Below are 19,519 nucleotides of genomic sequence, written 5' to 3' on the forward strand. Positions count from 1 at the left end.
ATGTTTCAAATTAGCTTGGGATTACAGAAGTGAAGCTTTACGCATGAAAAAGGTTTGTATCTACCTTAACGATCAGGGCTCATTATTAGTCTTACAAAGTACAAAGAAGGAAAATATGCCATAGACAAGATCAATCTATGGAGCCAATAGGTGCATGAGGCTCATATGCACCTACCATTGGCGTTGAAAAAGTTTTATATTTGTTAAGGGGAAGACTTCCAAAATGATCTACCTAGTTATTTTAAACTTAATTTCTTTTAGTTACTATAGTATTTTTTGTCTACTGTACTAATGAAGACCATAGTCTGAAAATTATTTGCGTGGACCTTTTCAGATCTGATGGCCAAATGCTCTTTCTAGGACTATCGATGTACTGTCAGTCCTTAATCATGTCGTGTTATGCCAGAAGCAACAAGACAGATATGAAGACGACACGTAAGATACTTCCATACTTTCACTTTTCTATTTCCCTTAACGCCTGCATCGTCATTCTTATGTTTTCTCGATTGCTCTTAATAGGACTTACTGATGCACGTCTTTACGCATATAAAAGGACATTTCTCAACGTTAGCTCAATGAATTTGAATTGACCAATGCCCAAACAGGGAATGATTCGTTCGAGCGTGAAATATTTTGCTAAAGATTCTGACTTTTATCACAAGTGAATTGACTGCTAACTCTCACCCCTCCTAACTAGATTATTGGCCTGCTAAAGACTCTTTAGTCGTCTTGATGCTCTGAATAACCTCACTTTGCACATGTGTAGTATTACAGATTTACCATATCTAGGTTAAATGTCTTGTGTTCCAGTTAGCTAATGCTCCTAAATATAGATTACAAAAATTTCCTAATTTATGCATTACACTATTCTATAAAGTTCTATGGTTAATATGACGAACCATTACGATATTCATTATGAATGTTCTAGGTAGTTCTATAGTATATATTGTAAGTAACGAGTATGAAAATTCATCATAGTCGTACTACACATTTATACTTTTGAAAAGAGCTTTTGAAAATCGGGACCAACATACAACAACACTTAAAACGCACGTTCGTTTTCACAGCTGGTTGCGAAGCGCCTTCAATTCCTAATGCACTTGCCTCCGATATCTGGGGCATGGACGTTGCCAATATATTGTAAACATGGATACAGTGTAATCGGTCCGTGTTGCTTAGTATGTCGGGGAAGCTTTGGTGGAACCCTTGAGTTTTCTCCCTATGGACTCGATGCACCAAAGTGTATTAAAGGTGACGTCTTTTTCTTTCATTTCAAAGAAATTGGTGTCAGAGATAGAACATCGTCTTGATTTCCATTTCTTCCAGGTAAATCATCTACTAACTTCTAATGTAACTATTCAAGTTCGGTGTGCCCATTGGTTTGGGATAACGTTAAGGATCTTGGGCTTCATCCGATAGCCATCTCTCGTATATTCTGCGGTTAGACAGGTAAATCTTTTACTGGAAACATGGAAGCACTTGGCTTTGGAGCATCTTTGTTTTCATCTGAGACTGGTGGATAACAATGTATGTACAAGGATGGTATCAAGGACATTCCTTGTTACATTGTCAAAGGCCAACGAATGGTTCATGTTAAGAAAGGTAAGAACCATATGTGGTCATACTTAGGCTATTTAACGGTGTGTCATTGTTAACGGTGCTATCATTAGTTATAATTTTTATTTTGTGAAAAGAGTATTTCTCTGTTTTTCTTCTCTACCCTCCTTGGATGGCTACGAGGCTTTAAGGAGCTCAGTGGATCCTTGCTTTGAGAGACTGAGCCATCATTTCCCTCACTACTTTTTCCCGTATAATCTTACCTATTTGGACCCTGGCTAATACGATACGTGATTATCTAAACAAATGTGGTCAACGCCATCGACAGAATCTTTTGAAACGCACCCGAATCATATTCCTTAAGTCATCGCTCAGAAATTACGACATTGTGATTGGCGGTAGGCCCATTGTAAAAGGTATTTTAGATGCACCTCCCATTCCTCCATGAAGAACGTGTCAAGCACGTGGATGCTGCTATGATATTAACTTATTTGAATATACATAAAGATTTACCGTAGTTGGTTTAATACATGTGAAAATTTCCGAGGAACTCGTCAAGTGCTCTGTGAGGTGTGACAAAAGCACAATTTATCAAAGTTTTCCTTTAATTTGTCAAACTTCGTTGAAAGCTTTGCTAGTTTGTTGCAAATTTAAAAATTTGCGATGAATTCAAAAAAAGATGCATCAAACAACATTTCAAAAAACGATTTTTATGAGTAACCAATGAAAGGATTTCTTTGCATTACCCGCTTTTGATTTTTTGTGTTATTTTCGAGACATGCTACGAAATGACATTGCTCTCAATGAATCAACTGTAGAGAAGGCGATACACAGCCAATTATTTTCACAGTATGAAAGACACGGTACGACAGTGCTTAAACATTGCTCCATAAGGTCATCGTATGTTAAATGTGACGCAGACAATAGCAAAGATAATTACCGAATCAAACGACCGCATTTGTCTTGACAATTTTTCGTCAGTTACTTGTTAATCCAATCATACTACTTCAAATACATCAATCCAATCACACCCTTCAAAATACTACATAACGCAACCACAACCCTTCAAACCACTCCATAATCCAACCACACCCCTCCAAAATACTACATAACGGAACCACAACCCTTCAAACCACTCCATAATCCAACCACACCCTTTCAAATACTTCATAACGCAACCACAACCCTTCAAACCATTCCATAATCCAACCACACCCCTCCAAAATACTACATAACGGAACCACAACCCTTCAAACCACTCCATAATCCAACCACACCCTTTCAAAATACTTCATAACGCAACCACAACCCTTCAAACCACTCCATAATCAAACCACATCTCTTCAAAATACTTCATAATCCAATCAGGCGAAAAAATCATTAGGCTAAAGTTAATTCGTACTGTACTTATGAAGCTGACACGAAATCGCGAAGTTTGCACTTTATTGCCTTTGACATAAAGTCACGACGATTTCAATATACATACAGCTTAAATTCCGCTGTTGGTAGAAATATTTACAGAAGTTTGATCGCCATCAAGTGTTTCGTCCCCATCTTCATCGGCAGCCATATCAAAGAGCTTAATTCGTGCCCGAGACTTTGACAACACACACGCTACCTGACGCGACCCGCTCACCGCGACTCTTACAGCTTTTATGCGTTCAAGGCTCCTGCATTTTACAATGGCATCGGATCCGTCAACATGATGTTCTGTAATCAAATCGGAATTGACTTCCAGTGAAGCGGGAAGCCTTTTCATGATGTCATCTTTGAGATTTGAGACTTTAAACTGCGACAGAACGTAAGAATTTATATCTTCCACTCCCTCCTGATGCAAAAGCACAGTCAAGGTTTCGGAATCGTAAAACTCGAAGTCGACCACAATTATCCTGTTCTCATCATTCATCATCCCTTCGAATCCAACAAAAACCCCTTTAAGTGCAGGAATACTTGAGTCGGCAGATGCTGGTGTTATTTTTATTATATATATTCTTTCCGGAGTGGTTTTACCATCGGCTACAGCAATGTAATGGGTTTCTTTGGATATCTGGGAAACCGTGGGAAACTGCGTGTAACATGGGAACAATTTCAAACGAATATTACATGCCAAGAGTGTTCGTCACAATGAATTAACTTCTCGAAGGTTTTTTTAAGATAGGCCGTGAGCTCCTCGTGAAGGGTAACTAAAGATTTTTCAGGCGAAGCACAAAGAATACAAGAGATCTGGGAAAACTCGGGATTGGACTCTAGAAACTTTAACCAAGAATTGTTCGATGTGCTCACTTGGAACTCGAGCGGTTTCTTCTTCAAGTATTGTCCAACTTTCTCCATGGTGAAACGGGGTTTACCGCTGTCCTGTTGCCCCAGCTGGTGATTCAAAAACTCTGCAATAAGAGCGATGTCGTCTTGATTGAACTGTTTCACAAACGGCGGGATTTCTTCGTCCGTAAGCTGTAGAATCACAAGATAAAGCCATTTGAAGAAGTGTATGAAGCTCTGGAGGGACGTCTCGATAACGCTCAGAAGTTCCTGAATCTTTAGCATGAAGCATCCCAGGACTTTTATGCAATCTTCGACCAGCGGTTCCTTCAAACCCAGGATTCCAAAGCGTTCGTACCATTTTGCCATGCCCGTCAAGTCGTTAAGATGATACAGCATTGCATTGCAACCTGCTTGAAGATTTCTTACAGCGAGACTTTGTATATTGGAATATGACGCTTCGACGAGTTTACCAAGCTTTTTCAGTCCTAAATATCAAATATATAACATAAATATCACGGTTTGTTCATTCGCATCGTATCGTAGCTACTTCACTAAATCAACCCATCAAGGTGTTGAAAATGTATCGTAATAAATTATTTGTTGAAAACACGAAACAAAACCGACCTTTCTCGGTCAAATCATTTACCAGCAAAACTTGCATTTCCGCACTAACTGTCCCACAGGTAAATAAAGTCAGAAATTCCTCGGAAACGCTAGTATCCGGACTAAGGCTGTTCGCGTACTTCTCCAAGTAGGAATCCACCTGCAATAAGGTATCTTCCCAAGCCTCAGACATCGCGTTGAAGGTGCTATCAAGATAAGACATCAGGCTTGAGATCTTTCCATACTTCAGCGCTAGCACTTCAAGCTCCTCGAATCTCGATCGATAGAGACTTGCATCAAATGTTGCTATAGAAATAACTTCATTGTCGGAGTCCGCACATTGTTTCTCTTTCATGACGACAGATAGAAATCTTAATTCAGCATCTAGCGAGACGCTCAAGATTTGACAGCGTAGCGCTGCCTCGTGCGAGTTCATAATAGTGATTTGGTCGATTGGTAGGATGCCATGAACGAGAACAGTTACTACTCCCTTATTATCAGCGACAATCAAAAAGGTCAACGTTCCCTCAAGATCGTCCAGTCGTTTAGGATCCCAGCGCCCTTCTTCCGGCTTCTCGTCAGTCGACTCTCCTGAAGATACGGGAGGAAGACGTGGAAGGAATTTGTCGCCTTTCTCCGTGAAGATTCTTGCTGGAGCAGTATGAGAGTTGCTTTCTGTGGTCGCCTTTGCAACCCAATCGAGGAATTCCGGCTTGGAACCCAACACGTACTCATGAAGACATTCGCTGTTTTCAACGTTTACCAAATTCAATTTACCGTTATCCAAGCCCAGTGCAAGCACTTTACCATCGGGTCGCCATGCAAGGGTCAATACTTTGTATTCGGTTGAGCACAAAGTCCAAACGCGTTGCCACGAAAGCCTGTTCAACCACACGGAGCCATCAACTGTTATTATCCCAATGAGGTCCGTCTTTGGTGACCATTTCATTGTGGCAATTTCGTTTGGACAGCCCAAATCTTCCAGTTTACGAAATGATTTCTCTTCCAGAAGGGCGGCCATATTTAATTCTTACGTTACACTTAGTGTAAGACGAATGTAAACAATCAACAACTTGTCTGGTTTTATCGAGTAAAAAGTAAAAAACATTTCACATTTGTTGTTTCAAAACAAACCGTATATATTAACTCAGCAGTAGCTAAGTTAAAATCGTTTTTAAATAGACAAAGTGAACAAAACTTAAAATTTTGATTTTCAATGGTGAGCAGATTCCTTAGCTAGTGCCCAATCTCTCCACGCGTCCCACGTGGGAATGGTAATTTTAAATTTTAAACAGAAGTACACTTTATTAGACATAATACTTTTTATCGTACATGCGATACATTAGTTCATAGTTTACATTTAAAATGAGTAATTTTGACTATCCATCGTCTGGAGAGAGGCTGAGCAGTGCTCAACGCGACCAACTTTTAGATCAAGTAAAACAGCAAGTTGCTCTAGCAAGCGCTCAAGAATTAATTCAGGTAAAGTTCCCAACATTTGTCGTTTCGTCTTGTAATTTGTAGTTCTGTGTTTGTAGGTGATATTTTGAGAAAGAATTCATTGGTATAAATTTTATCTTATGTAGAAAATGTCGGAGAAGTGCTTCAAAAAATGCATTTACAAACCAGGAACATCACTAGATAACTCTGAACAGGTAGATCCACAATTTTTCATTCTTAGCCGAGCAATGATTTTTTGTCCTTTAGATGTTTGTTTTTGGCCCAGTACTATGCATAAAATTTATTTATAAATGTATATAAAATCCATTAAAGTAAGGCAGAGAATATTTTCTCTTGACTGTATAGTAGCCATATTGGTATTCCCAGTTGAAAGTTATTTTAGTGTGGTTTTATTGTCTCGACTGGAACTCTAAATGCCCATTTCTTCAATGCTTATGGTAATTGATTTAGTATGAGCAAAAATGCTCTAGTTTTTTACCTCAATAAAAATAAATGGCTGTATTTGAGTTTGTTATTCCTTTTGCATGAACTCTTGACTCTCCTAAAACTCATTCAGAAGACATTTAAATGATTTTCTAAACCAATAGGTGCCCGGAGGTTGTGTTACTTCGGGCTGTTTAAATAAAAGTAATGATGGCATCTTTTTTTATGTGAATTTTGCACAAGTTTTTGGAAGAAATGCACTTTCTATGAAATGAGTTTAGTTTTATGTAGCTCTTGGGCTTTACTATGTTGCGTTTTGTGATAAAACATTGCATGACTGGACTTTTTAGAAAGAGAAAGTTTTCCTATTGCCAGAAAAATTATTTATGTCTAACAACATTATGTGTTCAACTAACATTCTTTTTTTGAAACATTGGCTTATCAAGTCTATGTAAATTGGCTTATCTAGTCTATCCTTTTAATGAAAAGATTTAGCCTTTCTCAGCATTGATGAAAAGGTTATCTACCTCCCCTTCTTTTGTGAAAAACATTAAGCATTGCTTGCTGCAAGTCTGTGCTCATACAATCATCACCTACCTTTTCTTCTATCAATAAAATCATCACCTTGTGCCAATTAACCCATTTAAGGGATTTACAATTTGATTGATTTTCAGAAATGTCTTGCTATGTGTATGGATCGATATATGGACACGTGGAATTTAATGTCCAGGACATACAGCGGTCGTCTACAACGAGAGCATGGTGCAAGTTCTGGCTTTCAATAATCCATATTTTTATTGCTTTTCCTTTGACGAAAAATTGACTATATTACACTAGATAAGTTAAGAATTGAACTCTTGTGTCTATCCTCAATGATAATACGTACAATACTCCATAGAACTGAACGGGGAGTCCCCCTCCTCGAGGGTACATGAAGGGATAACTGGGTGTATGACTTTTTTTAACATTAACAAGGTCTGGTAAGGTTTTTTGATTTCTTACCCGGGACTCATCGCTTTCACTTGAGAAAAGTGGCACGTTTGCATTGAAGCAGTGACGAGGCGGGCTCGCTCATTTAGTTCTGCCATGTAATTTTCCCACTTCTCGCTTACTGCGTTGACAATATCATTACAATGTGAAAAAATCGTTATTATTAATGAAATTTATATATATCCGTTCTAAATCATGCAGTCTGGCTACGTCATTGCATTCAAGACGAAATAACTTAAGAAAAAAGTGGCAACAACTGCTTGCAACTGCACATGCTCAGTAGCTACAAAGGAAAATAATCGCCGGCATCAATCGTGAAACACTCGGCGACTTTTGTGATGATTTTTGATTTCAAGAATCGCTTGCTGTAAATGTGCCAAAATGTCAATCTTATACCTATTATGAACATTTGGTCATTTTTGCGTCATGATAATAATAATAATAATGCGTCATAACAATAAACATTAAAGTGACTTTATTTTGTACGATCGTGTGCTGCGTTAATGCCTTTCGAACATCTTTGTCTCAAATTGTGATTGTGTGATGAGGTATTGTGCGTGTGTGTTTTTGCGAGAGAAAGTGATTTCTGCATCTTAGGTTTTCTGCTTTCAAATTGCGGACGTGTTTCATTGTAGGTGCACGATACGATGTCGTCATGGAAACTGACGATGCACGGAAAAGACACGACCAAAGGTATTCAGAATAGCAAGCGTAAACATTTAGTCTCGCCTTGGAGATTTTAAATACGTGTTATTTCTTTATGGATAGATCGTTTTTATAGTTATTGAGTATATATTTTATTCCGAGCGATGATGGGTTCTGTTCGCTGGCCTCAGCTGGCTGTAGCTAATTGCGTTCAGACTTTTCATTCTCAAGGAATCCTTAGACTACCTTGATATTTTTTGTGAATACTTCATGATGAAAAACAACAAGTTTTTATAGTCTCCTCTTTAGACACAGGCTTCCTGCGTGTAGTACACAACTATACTACATTATCCATTAAGAACCTGTCTAACGGGATTTGTACCTTGTTGCTCGGTTTATGTCTTGAACATATCGCAGAGAAGGCTTTCGATTGCTACGCTTCCTATTGTCTGTCTAAAGAAAAGGTTTTCTATTGTCTTTGTGTTTATCATCCTGAGCGATGGTAGGTTTAGTAGCAGTTTTCCAAAACGCACTTGTTGACCAGGATAATGACGATGGACATAATCGTTCAACATAATCTGCGCCTGATCTTGATATATCTCGATCCTCTGAGGATCTCTTAAACCTCGAAGATCTGTTGGGATGAAGTGGTAAAAGTTGAGTTTAATTAGAGTGTTATCTAATTGCTTTACTTAGTAGCTACTATACTTGGTATCCCCTTGTATCCCATTTAGTAGCTAAATGTACAATTCGTTATTGTTCTTCAAACCTCTCCTCACCTGATTTAAAGAGAACGACAGCTTTTAAGCAGGCGAGTTCAGCTTCGCATACTTGCAAGGCGCGAAATCTTCCTGTGATCTCCTGAAGTAACCTGATATCACTCATTGTCATCACGATCCTCTCCGCAGGCGTGTTGTCCACGTGCATGCCGGCTGATGCGAGAAGAGGGGCGACCTCTATGGACAGATTAGTTTGTATAGCACCAAGTATAAACAGTTCTCGCCAACTTTCCTCCAAAAGAATTACTTGATCTCGAAATGGTAGGTTCACAAATGATGGGATGTTGCGAGCCCATCGAACCGCCATGAAGAGAAGTCGGGCGGCTGCCTCGCAGGTGTTATCTTGAGGGCTACAGAACATGGGAAAGCAGTCTTGCCCAGTGTAAGTAGGACTTGGGTATCCGGATCTATAACCGAATTCCCGATACGGCTCTGCAATGATGAGGCTGTTAAGGAACTCGTTGCCAGGCACATTCATAAACTCGTGCTCTTGTAAAGTTTTGGACATGCGCAATGAGTTGGGTTGACGCTCCTGTTGCACGGCTGAAAAGTAGAAATTATGTGCAATTAGTTTTTGGACCGTACGCAGGTTCTGTTCTATATATTTAGAGGATGCTGTTCATAATAATGTATAGCTATAGTGAAATGTATGAAAATAGGTGAGTGTGAATGAAGAACAATGTCGCTGTCGTTGTTTTGTGCCTCTTGGAGTTGTCAAAACAATATGCATTTTTGTCGCTTTATAGACTAGCGACTGTACACTCTCATCATGGTCTTGGCGCGTGCGCTAAAAAATGCGATTCCGATCACACAAGGAAAATCATTTCATGTATTTGATCTATGGTGACCGAAGTTTCATTTCAAATGCATGCGATCAACAACTAGTTTCGTTTTGCTTTGAGGCAACCTTAAATTACAGTTCGTTTACCGTGACCGCATTACTGTCATTCTGCGGTGTTGATAATACTAATAAACGAGAGGATTTTTGCATTATATACACCACACAATTATACTCGGGCAATTTTCCAATTTAACCGAGAGTGTGTTGAATACATTGCTTTTAATGAGAATGAAATTATATATACTTCACGACTTATGTTAATATATTAAGCGTTATTAGCTATTTAAACCTTTATGTCTCTGATGACGACGACGAAGGACGAGTTTTGAACATGTTTCATGGCTTCCTTCGAAACTCATATTAAAAACATTATTCTTTAATCAGCAAACTTAACATGCAGCCTTGCCTTGAAAACATTGTGCACAATATCTTTATATCATTAAAAAACAATTAGCCGTTTACTTTCTTTGGAAAATTGCCCCGTTTATCATTTAATTTCGGAACAATGCGATCGGGGCAGCTGTACGCGAGTGTTGCACAATGATTATAATTTAAAGTTCCGCAAACCCCTAATTTGTTTAGCCAAATCAGACTATAATATCGCTTTAATTATAGACTTTATTGTATCGACTTTCACGCACAGCGAAGTCCAAACGAATCAATCGATTTTTCTTAACAATTTCCTCGCGGCAAGAAAGGTTTTCATTTCGTTTTCAAAACAACATCTCACTATCGAGTTTGCGAACACCTGCCTTTGCTCAAACTCATTTTATTCAATGATTGTGTATGATTGCATGTGTCAATAAAACGCCTTGAATAAGTGTCTGTTGGTTTATTGAATGACCCAAGAGTATCAGTATTATTCTTGTGTGAGTTATCAACTGCAATTGTTTGTATAAATCTCGTACCATCAAATTGGATCAATTATGTTTTCAGTCATAATATACACGTACTGTTTGAAAATGGCTTTCGTGCCTTGTGCGCTTTCATTTTTTATTTTGTGTTTTTTCTTTCGATAAAAGTTGCATAAAGAAACACCGTCCGTTCGCAAAACTTCTTACACTGTTACTATAAGCATAACGTGTGTCGTTGTATGTAGTGGAAAATATAAAACACTTTTATTTGCTGCACCTGTCTTAGCAGTTAATGTTGAATGAATAACAGAACAAGAACAGTCTTACACTATAAACTAGAATATAAACTATAATGATATGTGTCAGTGTCGGTTGTGATTAATTACCAACAGAGAACGAGAACTGTCTTTACTATACCTAAAATATAAACTAAGATAAGGTGTGTCAGTGTAGGTAGTGATGAATGAACAACAGACGTCGAAAAGAGTCTTTACACTATACCTAATATATAAATTAAGGTAGTGTGTGTGTCAGTGTATACGTAGATGAATTGACGAAAGAGAACAGTCTTCACTTTTCCTAAATCATAAATAAAGATGAAATCTGTCCATTATATAAGCTATAAATGCATCATTGTAAGGTTGTATAAAAGACAGACATGGGTATTTTGCGTGCATTTGACCTGCTGTTTTAAGTGCCGGTCTGGCATTTCACTGTTGGATGTATATTTAGAAGCTCTGGTGGCAATCAAATGCAGTCTGTAGTCCTTTTAAGTTTCAGCAGGTTGTCTGTACTCATTAGCGCTGTACTTCAAAGTCATGAACTTGCTGCTTTTTTACAAAAACGCTGTACACAATAAACCGCTCTCTCTGTGTTTATATTCCGCCTCTCACAAGCGTCTGCATCTCTCTATACATTGCATAAATCTGCTGTAAACTATCGTCTTCCCTCCCAATCTGTTACACATGTATCTTCATTAAAACTATTGTCTTCCGTCCCTCTCTGTTTCACACATATATCTCAGTAAACTATCGTTATATATACACATACCAAACTTGTTCATCTTAACTTCGAGGCATTTCTTGTATCGGCATGCTTGACATTGATTCCTTCGTTTCTTGTCAACGATGCAGTTCCCGTTCCCCTTGCACGAGTACACCGCGTCTCTGCGTACACTTCGCATGAAGAAACCGCTACATCCATCGCAGGTATACACACCATAATGTCGGCCCGATGAAACGTCTCCGCACACCTTACACAAGATCTCTGATTTACGATCGACGTTGTGTTCATCGACGAGAGAAGAGCTCGAATTTGTCAACACTTTTTTCTCCTCTTTAAATGCGTTTAGAAAAACAAGCAAGGAATTGTTTGATATTTTCCCTACATTCATTAGATTTCTGTAAATCTGTACATCTGATATCTTCCCTATATTCATTAGATTTCTGAATTTTCAACGAATTTTTGCAATTATAGTCTCTTTGAATGTTTGTGGGAAAGTATGTTTAGTGCCTTTCATGTACCTGTTCAACTATTGTTTTGGTTTGTGTACATTTTCGATGTCTGTATAAGTCTATTTTCGGAGTTAACTGAAGTTTTAAAACCACTAGTGAAAAGGTCTTGCTAGGTATCGGTTTGATGATTTAAATCCATTTATAATAAAAGCCGTTTAAAACTACTTTTCCGATGATTAAACTTCAATGTCTATTAGCTTTTGCAAATTCAACGCGCACAAACATTCAATTTTGCTATCTTTTGATTTGCAGGTCCTCGCCAACACTTCAGCGTCGATGTATGTGTCAGACTGATTTTCTCTCTACGGGTAAATTTTGTGCATCCTCGTTTGGTCTCGGATTAAGCAGACGAAGTTTTGCTTCAAAGTATGTAGTATTTTTTCTTTCTCAATATGGTATCAAATGCTTGGAATTTTGTTTCTCAGTGTGCAGCTAATCATAGTAGGCAATTTTTTACTGTATATATGAGCGAAAAAGAGATTCGGACTTGTTCGCGTTTTTGGTTTCACTTGATGAAGTGTTGTTTCATTTCATTTCACTTTTATTCTTTGTTTGAAATATAACTCGTAAAGGCGACATATACATGATGTAAGTAATCAAGAGATTGAATGCACAGATAAATAAAGGATTATTGTTAGAGCTCTCTACTTTTATAAATGCCTCGTATAATATAGAAACACATAGGTTTTTGTATCAATTTCACAGTTGTTCTTCCTATTCCTCCAAATTGGCTGCTTAAAATTGATGCTAATCATGCATAAATGTTGTATAGAATTGTCATCATATTAAAATAATCAAGGTTAAGATAGATATGGGGCGATTTGATGTTTTATTTTTAGCAAACGTTCATTAAAAAGCGATGCTTCTCAAAATTCTCCCTGACAGAGCTATTTAGAAAGATTGACACTCGCAAAAAGTTCAAAACTTCAAACGATACTGCTCCTTAACGTGTCGAGTCATGGCGTTCATGTGTTTGCAACTGCATCTTAATACCAAAAACACTTACATATAAGATCATCGTTGGATTATTGGGGATAATCTAGCTCACTTTACACTACCTTGTAAGTTATATTTTACCTCAACACACACATGCACACACATATATATTTGTAAATACATACCCATGCAGGTTCGTGTCTGTTTAAGATTTTCTTTGATATCGTGATATGACTGAGTTGGGTATTTTTGCACCGTTGTGAACTAGAGTTCCTTGACCTCAGAACCGAAAACTGAAGCGTCTGGCTGAAACACGTTGCATTTTAAAGCGGCGACTGGCGCAGATGGCGTTTGATCACGTGATGAGCTAGACACCCGTAATATTCTCTCAACTTGCGTCGTGGCGCGGTCGAACTTTAATACTGCCCCAATGACAATTTGACTTGATTGCTGTAGTTTTGAAAAGCGTTCGGGGTTTCGTGTAGTGTGGCAGTAAAATTCTGCTTGCATATGTATATGAATTTTCTTTAGAACAGACTATGTATGTTGATGTTTTGAAATAAGCAGTACCTGTATACGCTTTCGTTTGAGAATAACTTTTTGCATACCTTGGCTCTAAGTCAAATTTATCGCCTGTCAGTCAGTGTAGGCGTTGCAAGTAGACATGATATTGTAGGCACAAATACCAGAAACATTCACCGTTTGATAACCTGTTAAAAACAAGAAAAGCAGTAGAGAAAGCGAGAACACTATACATGTCTGAATATGTTCATCATTTTTTAATGCGACGCTCTTGCCAAGAGTAAGAGAAATCAGTCCGAAATGGAAACTTCAAGTTAGCAAAAATTATATGAATTTCACTTCGTAGTCTATTGCTGAAATCGCGTTAAGTGGATTAAATAACAATGTTGAAACAAATATCGGGGGTTTGATTGCAGCGATGATGATCGGTCTTTGTTTCATATTCGTCACAATATTTTACATATGTAAGAGATGTGTTATGCGAATGCTTATTTATTGCGCTGTTTGCGTCGGTAATTATGATAAAGTTCGCCGAATCAGACGGTTTCTTATGGAACTTTTCGCATCTTTAATGACATTTCAAGAATCTTTAAAAAATTCAGCCATAAAAACATGGCAAATCTTGATTCGATCTTATGCAAGCATATCATTTAACAAACTTTTCAGTAAAGGAACGAATCTAGTAAACATTTATGTACATTTCTTACGTAAGAGTTATGCTAAAAATTGAAAATTTTTAGATCAACGTTCTTTGTATCAGGCTGCACTTCGTGTTGGATATATTTTATGACCGTTTATCTCGTCAAAATGCTTACATAATCAATGGAAGTTAAACTTATATAGACAATTATTTGGTTATTTTTCATCTTCTTTATGGCACTTTCGCTAAAATCCATCTGTCGCATAATGACCTCTGAGAGATTGTATCAATTGCCCTTCATAAATCGAGCGATAGATACTTCGAGTTTAACGTCATTTCGAGGCGTACAAGGTGATAATTATTAAAGTATTGACGATAAACAACACGTGCCTGTAATTTTCATTCGAGACCTCGTAATTGTATCGAAGCGTGGCTGTGCTTTGTCTCTCTTTGAGCGTTTTAAACTAATTTCAAGTGCCGTGTGTGGCACCAACTGGAAGCAAGAAAAAACGCAATTTCCTGATGATACAATGTACACACTGAAAGCCTTTGTTGATATCAACGTATTAAACTCGCGGTGGATACGGACTTGTGCATGAGTGCTATTCTTACGTACATCTCGTGTTGCGTCAACCATTAAAAATTGCATGTGAAATCTCATTCTATCGTAGTCAATATTTGCAAGTATATGATTTCATAGGCTAGGTTGGTCAAATGGCGTGAACGCAATATACTTTGTATCATCTATTGATTGAGATACGTAACCAGATTAGTAGTGTTTAAAGTACCCTTATCTTAGTTTATCCACAGCAAAACGATATATATTATTGCGACCAAATATAGCGCTTTATCGATTTGAGAACTTTATGCAAACAATGTACTTTTTTGCGTACGAATCTCGAGGATCATATATTTTAGATTGGCAATTCCAATGTTAGCAGTCTAAAATTTTCAATGTTCCTTGATTCGTAATTTTCAGTTAAACAATTCAAAAACAATGTTTTGTTGAATTATTTGAAAGTATATAAAGCCATCTTTCAAATCAGAAGCAACCATTGTTATTTGTGTGAGGGTTAACAAGAAATTGCTATATATTTTATTTCTGTTATATGTACGAATATGCAGTCAGTAACGAAATCAGAAATCTTTCTAGAGAGATATAATGGAGAGCGCATGCGTAATATGAAGTCCAAGTATCTTTCGACCGATAATTTTGTCCTCCGTTTTTTTGTAGTTAAAACCGATTCAGCTGTTATGAATTCCGGCGATATTTTTGCATTTCTCCTTTTGTCGAAGTCTTCATTTGAATCCCTTCATTCAATTTCTAGCTTGAGAAACACTTGAAATAATCACATTGTTACTCAGTGCAACGCGGGCTTGCGTTTGCCTCATCTCGTGTCCCTTCAATGACGGCGCGACAGCCAATCACATTTCAGGTTGAAAATTTTGCTTTCCTCGAGTTGCCATATTTTCTCTCGTTAGCCCCCTTGGTGTTCGGTTTTTTCTACCTTTCAAGTAGGGAATTATTAGGAGGGAAGGCTAAAAGAGGCCTTGGTGCTCAATCAATTTTCGCGCATAACTGCCAGCGCATTCTAATTCATTCGACACATGCGTCAATGTTATTTCTATTTATTAAAATACCCCATTCATTAAGTGCCTAAGTTCATTATGGAAGAAAACAAAAACTTCTACAGATGACTATTATTTTGTCTGAAAATTCGGTTCAACACAATATAGGTGACTGCTTTGATTTTCACATTACTACTGATTGTGTTTTCATCGTGAGATTGACTTTCCGGTGATTTTTAAATTTACTGAGAGCGGCGGATGAATGAGAAGGTTGAGGTTTTCTTTTTTCACCTTTCAAGTGGGAGATTATTTAATGGGAGTGTGTATTGAAGTGGAGGATTCGCTTCGTTGTTGAAGCTTCAATATGTCTTTTAGTATGGGGTAATTTAGCCATGACCTTGATGTTTCACGGAGGCCAATCTTCGCAAATGTTTTACGGAGGCTAATCTTCGCAAATGTTTCACGGAGGCCAATCTTCACAAATGTTTCACGTTATTTTAGTTTTCGTCTAATTTTGGTCTATGACCGCCATTCTTAAAATCATGACTTTATCCCAAGGCCTTCCCATGATGCAAAAGTTTAGGTATCATGTACAAAATCACTTGCGTGATCAGCTCTCTTACATTTCTAAAGAAACGAATTGAGGCAATGACATAATGTTATGAAATTTAGAAGGAGCAAAACCGAACCCTGCGGGCTGGCCACGCTATTGTGCGAAATGTATTTTTATTTCCCGTACGATCAAACGGTTCTCGGACGTTTTTTATCACAGCGTGCGTAAGAATCGAGGCTTTTGAAAACACGGCAATCGGAAGGAACTTCGAGGTTGTCCAACAACAACCATTATTAGTAGCGTAACCTGTCCTCAGGTTTTTTGTCTAGAACATCATTCTTCATTTCTTTGAAAATCTATTGTTTTTGTATTGAGTGAGTACAGAAAACCTAGTATAGGAGAGCTGAATTAGTGGACTGGCTACGCGAGTGACGATGACTTTTTGACAATAACGTTGCTTATTGCCCTGGGAGGGAGCAGATAAACACGCACAATCGCCTTGAAATCATACCCCCACGATTGAACACGTGACCATACAATGAAGGCAACGTCACAGGTGAGTGTCATTACAATTGGTTTCGGAAATGCTAATGACCGTGTTTGTCTCGTCTATGTTAAAACCCTTCAAAGAAGTTTCTTGAACGTGTTTTGTATAACAATGAGCACGAAAATTGATGGAACGAAAATGTAACAATCCAAAGCCATTAACGAACCGAAAGCAAGAGAAAGCTAGAGATGTTTAGTCGACTCCAAAAGTTTTTCGGTTGTGAAAAATACCTCAACGAAATTTATTTAATTCGACATCGGCAAGCGTAACTAATATTCGAAAATGCCAGTCGAAACTGGTCGTTAAAACATTTTAATCATAAGATCTGCGTTGTAACCCCATTGAAATCGGAAACCAGCAATATCTCCTGATGTCCCGTACAATATTTGGAACAAATTCATGGAAAGGCTAGAACGATTTTCTGTTCGTCTACTTAAGATCACTGCAGGAGAACTCAACTGTTGAAGAAACTGGGAAGTTGTGCTTTGACACGTCAACTTCATTCGATGATGTATAAATAACGTACAAATGAAACGAATTCGTGAACGAAATTAATTCCCATCCGACACATTGATAAGCCCATGTAATATAGACGAAAAATGAATCTTAACTTCATGCCATGTGCACCTATTGTGGTATATTTCTGATTGTTCCTGTAATTGTCCTCAAACTATTTCACAATTTGTAATAGCCTGATTAATGATTTACAATAAATTTACTATTTGTGTAAAAGGGTCCAAGGAATACGTTTGGGTCGTTTTGTTCTTAATTGAAAGTTCTCTTGGTTTGAATACCGCAATTTTCGTATATCGTAGCATAGTGTAAAAACCATTACGGAGCGGTCAATGAGGATACTTACATGAAGTAATAGTATCTTAACCAGGCGTGAATTTGGGATGATCCAGGAACGCCATGAGACAAACAATTTATCGAAGCCCAGCAAAGTGCTTTTAAAAAAGCCATTTAATGGGCTTTGATATTTATATTTAAAGTTCGCTTTCCGCCCGGTATATCCCTGATCACAATTCTGAACAATTTATCGTGTGAAATTCATCTTCCCACACGTAGAGTTAATCCTCAAATAATTGTTTCTTTTTTTGTTCATAGTTTGTTGCCATGGTGATAAGCTGATGGCGTATGAAAATGAGCAAGACTAAAGAATGATACCCCCACCTTATTGATGTCAAGGTAAGCACATTTTAGACAATCGTCGTATGCTTGTGGTGTACTTTTCCCAACTAGTTTTTGTGCAAACCTCCATATAGGGTAGCCAGTCTTCAAGTTAGTCGTGCTATATGAAAGTCAGATAGTTAGCATTATTATTTCGACAACGAATGAACACCAAACTCTATTTGCATGACACGCGAGCAAACTTGCGGGACGGATTCGCCGCGTTCAAACACAATGGTGTTCGTTTCTCTTGCGTGACATGCTTTAGCACGCGTGGGGGATCTGAATGACCGCGTTTTGGCAAAGAGTACACTGAAACAATTGATCAGGGAAATGTAGAATTTTCACCAGTCACCAAATATGGTTCTTCGTTCTTAATGAACGCGGCCTTGTGTGGATTAAAATATTCAATGGCATGGATTGTATTTTCTCGATTGTATTTTCATAAATTAGGTATGACGACTCCGCTTTAGTTTTGCAAACGAGTTGGTAAGTGAATGAAAGTTTCATTGTGCAATATTGTTGGCATATATTTATTGCTCTAAGTTGTATGAGTTGTGCGCGGTTTTTTGTTTGGTCATTATGTTGTCAGTTGTCTTCCGGTGCTTTTCACGCGTCCTTGCGTTGTAGAATTTGCCAAAAAAAGTCTTGCGCAGACATGATAAAAAAATGTATAAATTCCGCTCATATTTTTTGGACCTCTCCCCGCTATCGCGACTTCTACTGGCGGTTAGAATTTTTTTCGCGAATTTTTTGTGTTGGTGTGGCTATATTGTGCAAGTATTTCATTTCAACCTGTTGTTGAGTAGATCAATTTGATGGCGCATCCGGGGATGAATAACCAAAATAAAACATGGCCGCCAAATATTCAAAACACATCTATCCGCTACAATGTTATTGGCTGTGAATTTCTAAAGAACAAACCAGTCGCAGACTTAAATCACAGACTCTATATTTTTATGTTTCCTCTTAAATTGAGATTTTGGAGTCTAAATGTGGAGTCAGAGATCTAAATCTCTCCTGATAAGCATATACTTAAGCTCTCATCAAGCAAAAAATGCAACGTCCGGCTTATTAGTGCTCTCTTACCGAAGATACACAATTACAACACGTACTTTACACCCCAATAAGGTGTTATAAGTGTGGGCAGGTAAAGACTCTTTACTTCAAATCTGCACTACGACTCCGCTTCGCTCTCCGCGCTTTCCACTACGCCGATATTACTAAGATCGCAATAAACTCCCAATCACTAGAGCAATTTTAAAAAACTTTAAACTTAAAAAACTCACAACTTTAAAGTTGTGAGCTTTTCGCTGTTTTTGTCAAAATACTCACATCCCTGAACAATGGATAGAAATAATCAAACATAATTTTCTCGTGTTATGGTAGTGGCATGTTTTGAAAAATGAAAACAATTTTCGATTAGCACAGCGGTTAAACGTTATGTCTTTGTTGTTCAAAAATTGAGAAGCTGGTCGTCGAAAGATACACGCATTGGGTAGGTTCTACCGTCTTGTGTGACGTTTCCAAGGCTATGACCTTCTCAAATGCTCTGCACAAAGCTTGGTAGTTATGGAATTCAAATAAAATTCTTGTGCCCATTTCGTTTTTAGTGCTTATCACAAGAAGCGTGGTCTTCCCTCTAGCTGAGTT

At 37.8% G+C, this 19,519-nt stretch overlaps 3 protein-coding genes across 3 annotated transcripts; 1 reads left to right on the top strand and 2 right to left on the bottom strand.

Moving 5' to 3' along the window:
- Positions 1-2,983: 2,983 nt before the first annotated feature.
- Positions 2,984-5,473, bottom strand: LOC124442272 (anaphase-promoting complex subunit 4-like). Its single transcript, XM_046992773.1, is given in 3 exon segments — positions 2,984-3,646; positions 3,649-4,304; positions 4,444-5,473. Coding segments are annotated over 3 exon segments (2,256 nt in total). The 5' UTR covers positions 5,444-5,473; the 3' UTR covers positions 2,984-3,046.
- A 198-nt stretch (positions 5,474-5,671) lies between these two features.
- LOC124442271 (mitochondrial import inner membrane translocase subunit Tim13-like) lies at positions 5,672-7,781 on the top strand. Its single transcript, XM_046992772.1, has 3 exons — positions 5,672-5,904; positions 6,009-6,077; positions 6,981-7,781. Exons 1-3 carry the CDS (start codon positions 5,788-5,790, stop codon positions 7,089-7,091), a joined length of 297 nt encoding a protein of 98 aa, XP_046848728.1. The 5' UTR covers positions 5,672-5,787; the 3' UTR covers positions 7,092-7,781.
- A 211-nt stretch (positions 7,782-7,992) lies between these two features.
- Positions 7,993-13,328, bottom strand: LOC124442270 (photoreceptor-specific nuclear receptor-like). The gene is made up of 4 exons (XM_046992771.1): positions 13,051-13,328; positions 11,466-11,750; positions 8,721-9,263; positions 7,993-8,575 (listed from the first exon to the last, which is right to left on the bottom strand). Exons 1-4 carry the CDS (start codon positions 13,052-13,054, stop codon positions 8,337-8,339), a joined length of 1,071 nt encoding a protein of 356 aa, XP_046848727.1. The 5' UTR covers positions 13,055-13,328; the 3' UTR covers positions 7,993-8,336.
- Positions 13,329-19,519: the final 6,191 nt, after the last annotated feature.

Source organism: Xenia sp. Carnegie-2017, unplaced genomic scaffold (assembly GCF_021976095.1).
Source record: "Xenia sp. Carnegie-2017 unplaced genomic scaffold, XeniaSp_v1 HiC_scaffold_20, whole genome shotgun sequence".
Classification (NCBI taxonomy): domain Eukaryota; kingdom Metazoa; phylum Cnidaria; class Anthozoa; order Malacalcyonacea; family Xeniidae; genus Xenia; species Xenia sp. Carnegie-2017.

Excerpts from the sequence above, each read along its gene's own strand:
- LOC124442271 (XM_046992772.1), top strand. The coding sequence starts at position 5,788 with ATGAGTAATTTTGACTATCCATCGTCTGGAGAGAGGCTGAGCAGTGCT. Across the intron at positions 5,905-6,008 it reads GCGCTCAAGAATTAATTCAG|AAAATGTCGGAGAAGTGCTT; the intron begins GTAAAGTTCCCA and ends TATCTTATGTAG. Across the intron at positions 6,078-6,980 it reads CACTAGATAACTCTGAACAG|AAATGTCTTGCTATGTGTAT; the intron begins GTAGATCCACAA and ends ATTGATTTTCAG.
- LOC124442270 (XM_046992771.1), bottom strand. Across the intron at positions 9,264-11,465 it reads AGTTAAGATGAACAAGTTTG|CCGTGCAACAGGAGCGTCAA; the intron begins GTATGTGTATAT and ends TCTACTTTTCAG. Across the intron at positions 8,576-8,720 it reads TGTCGTTCTCTTTAAATCAG|ATCTTCGAGGTTTAAGAGAT; the intron begins GTGAGGAGAGGT and ends TCATCCCAACAG.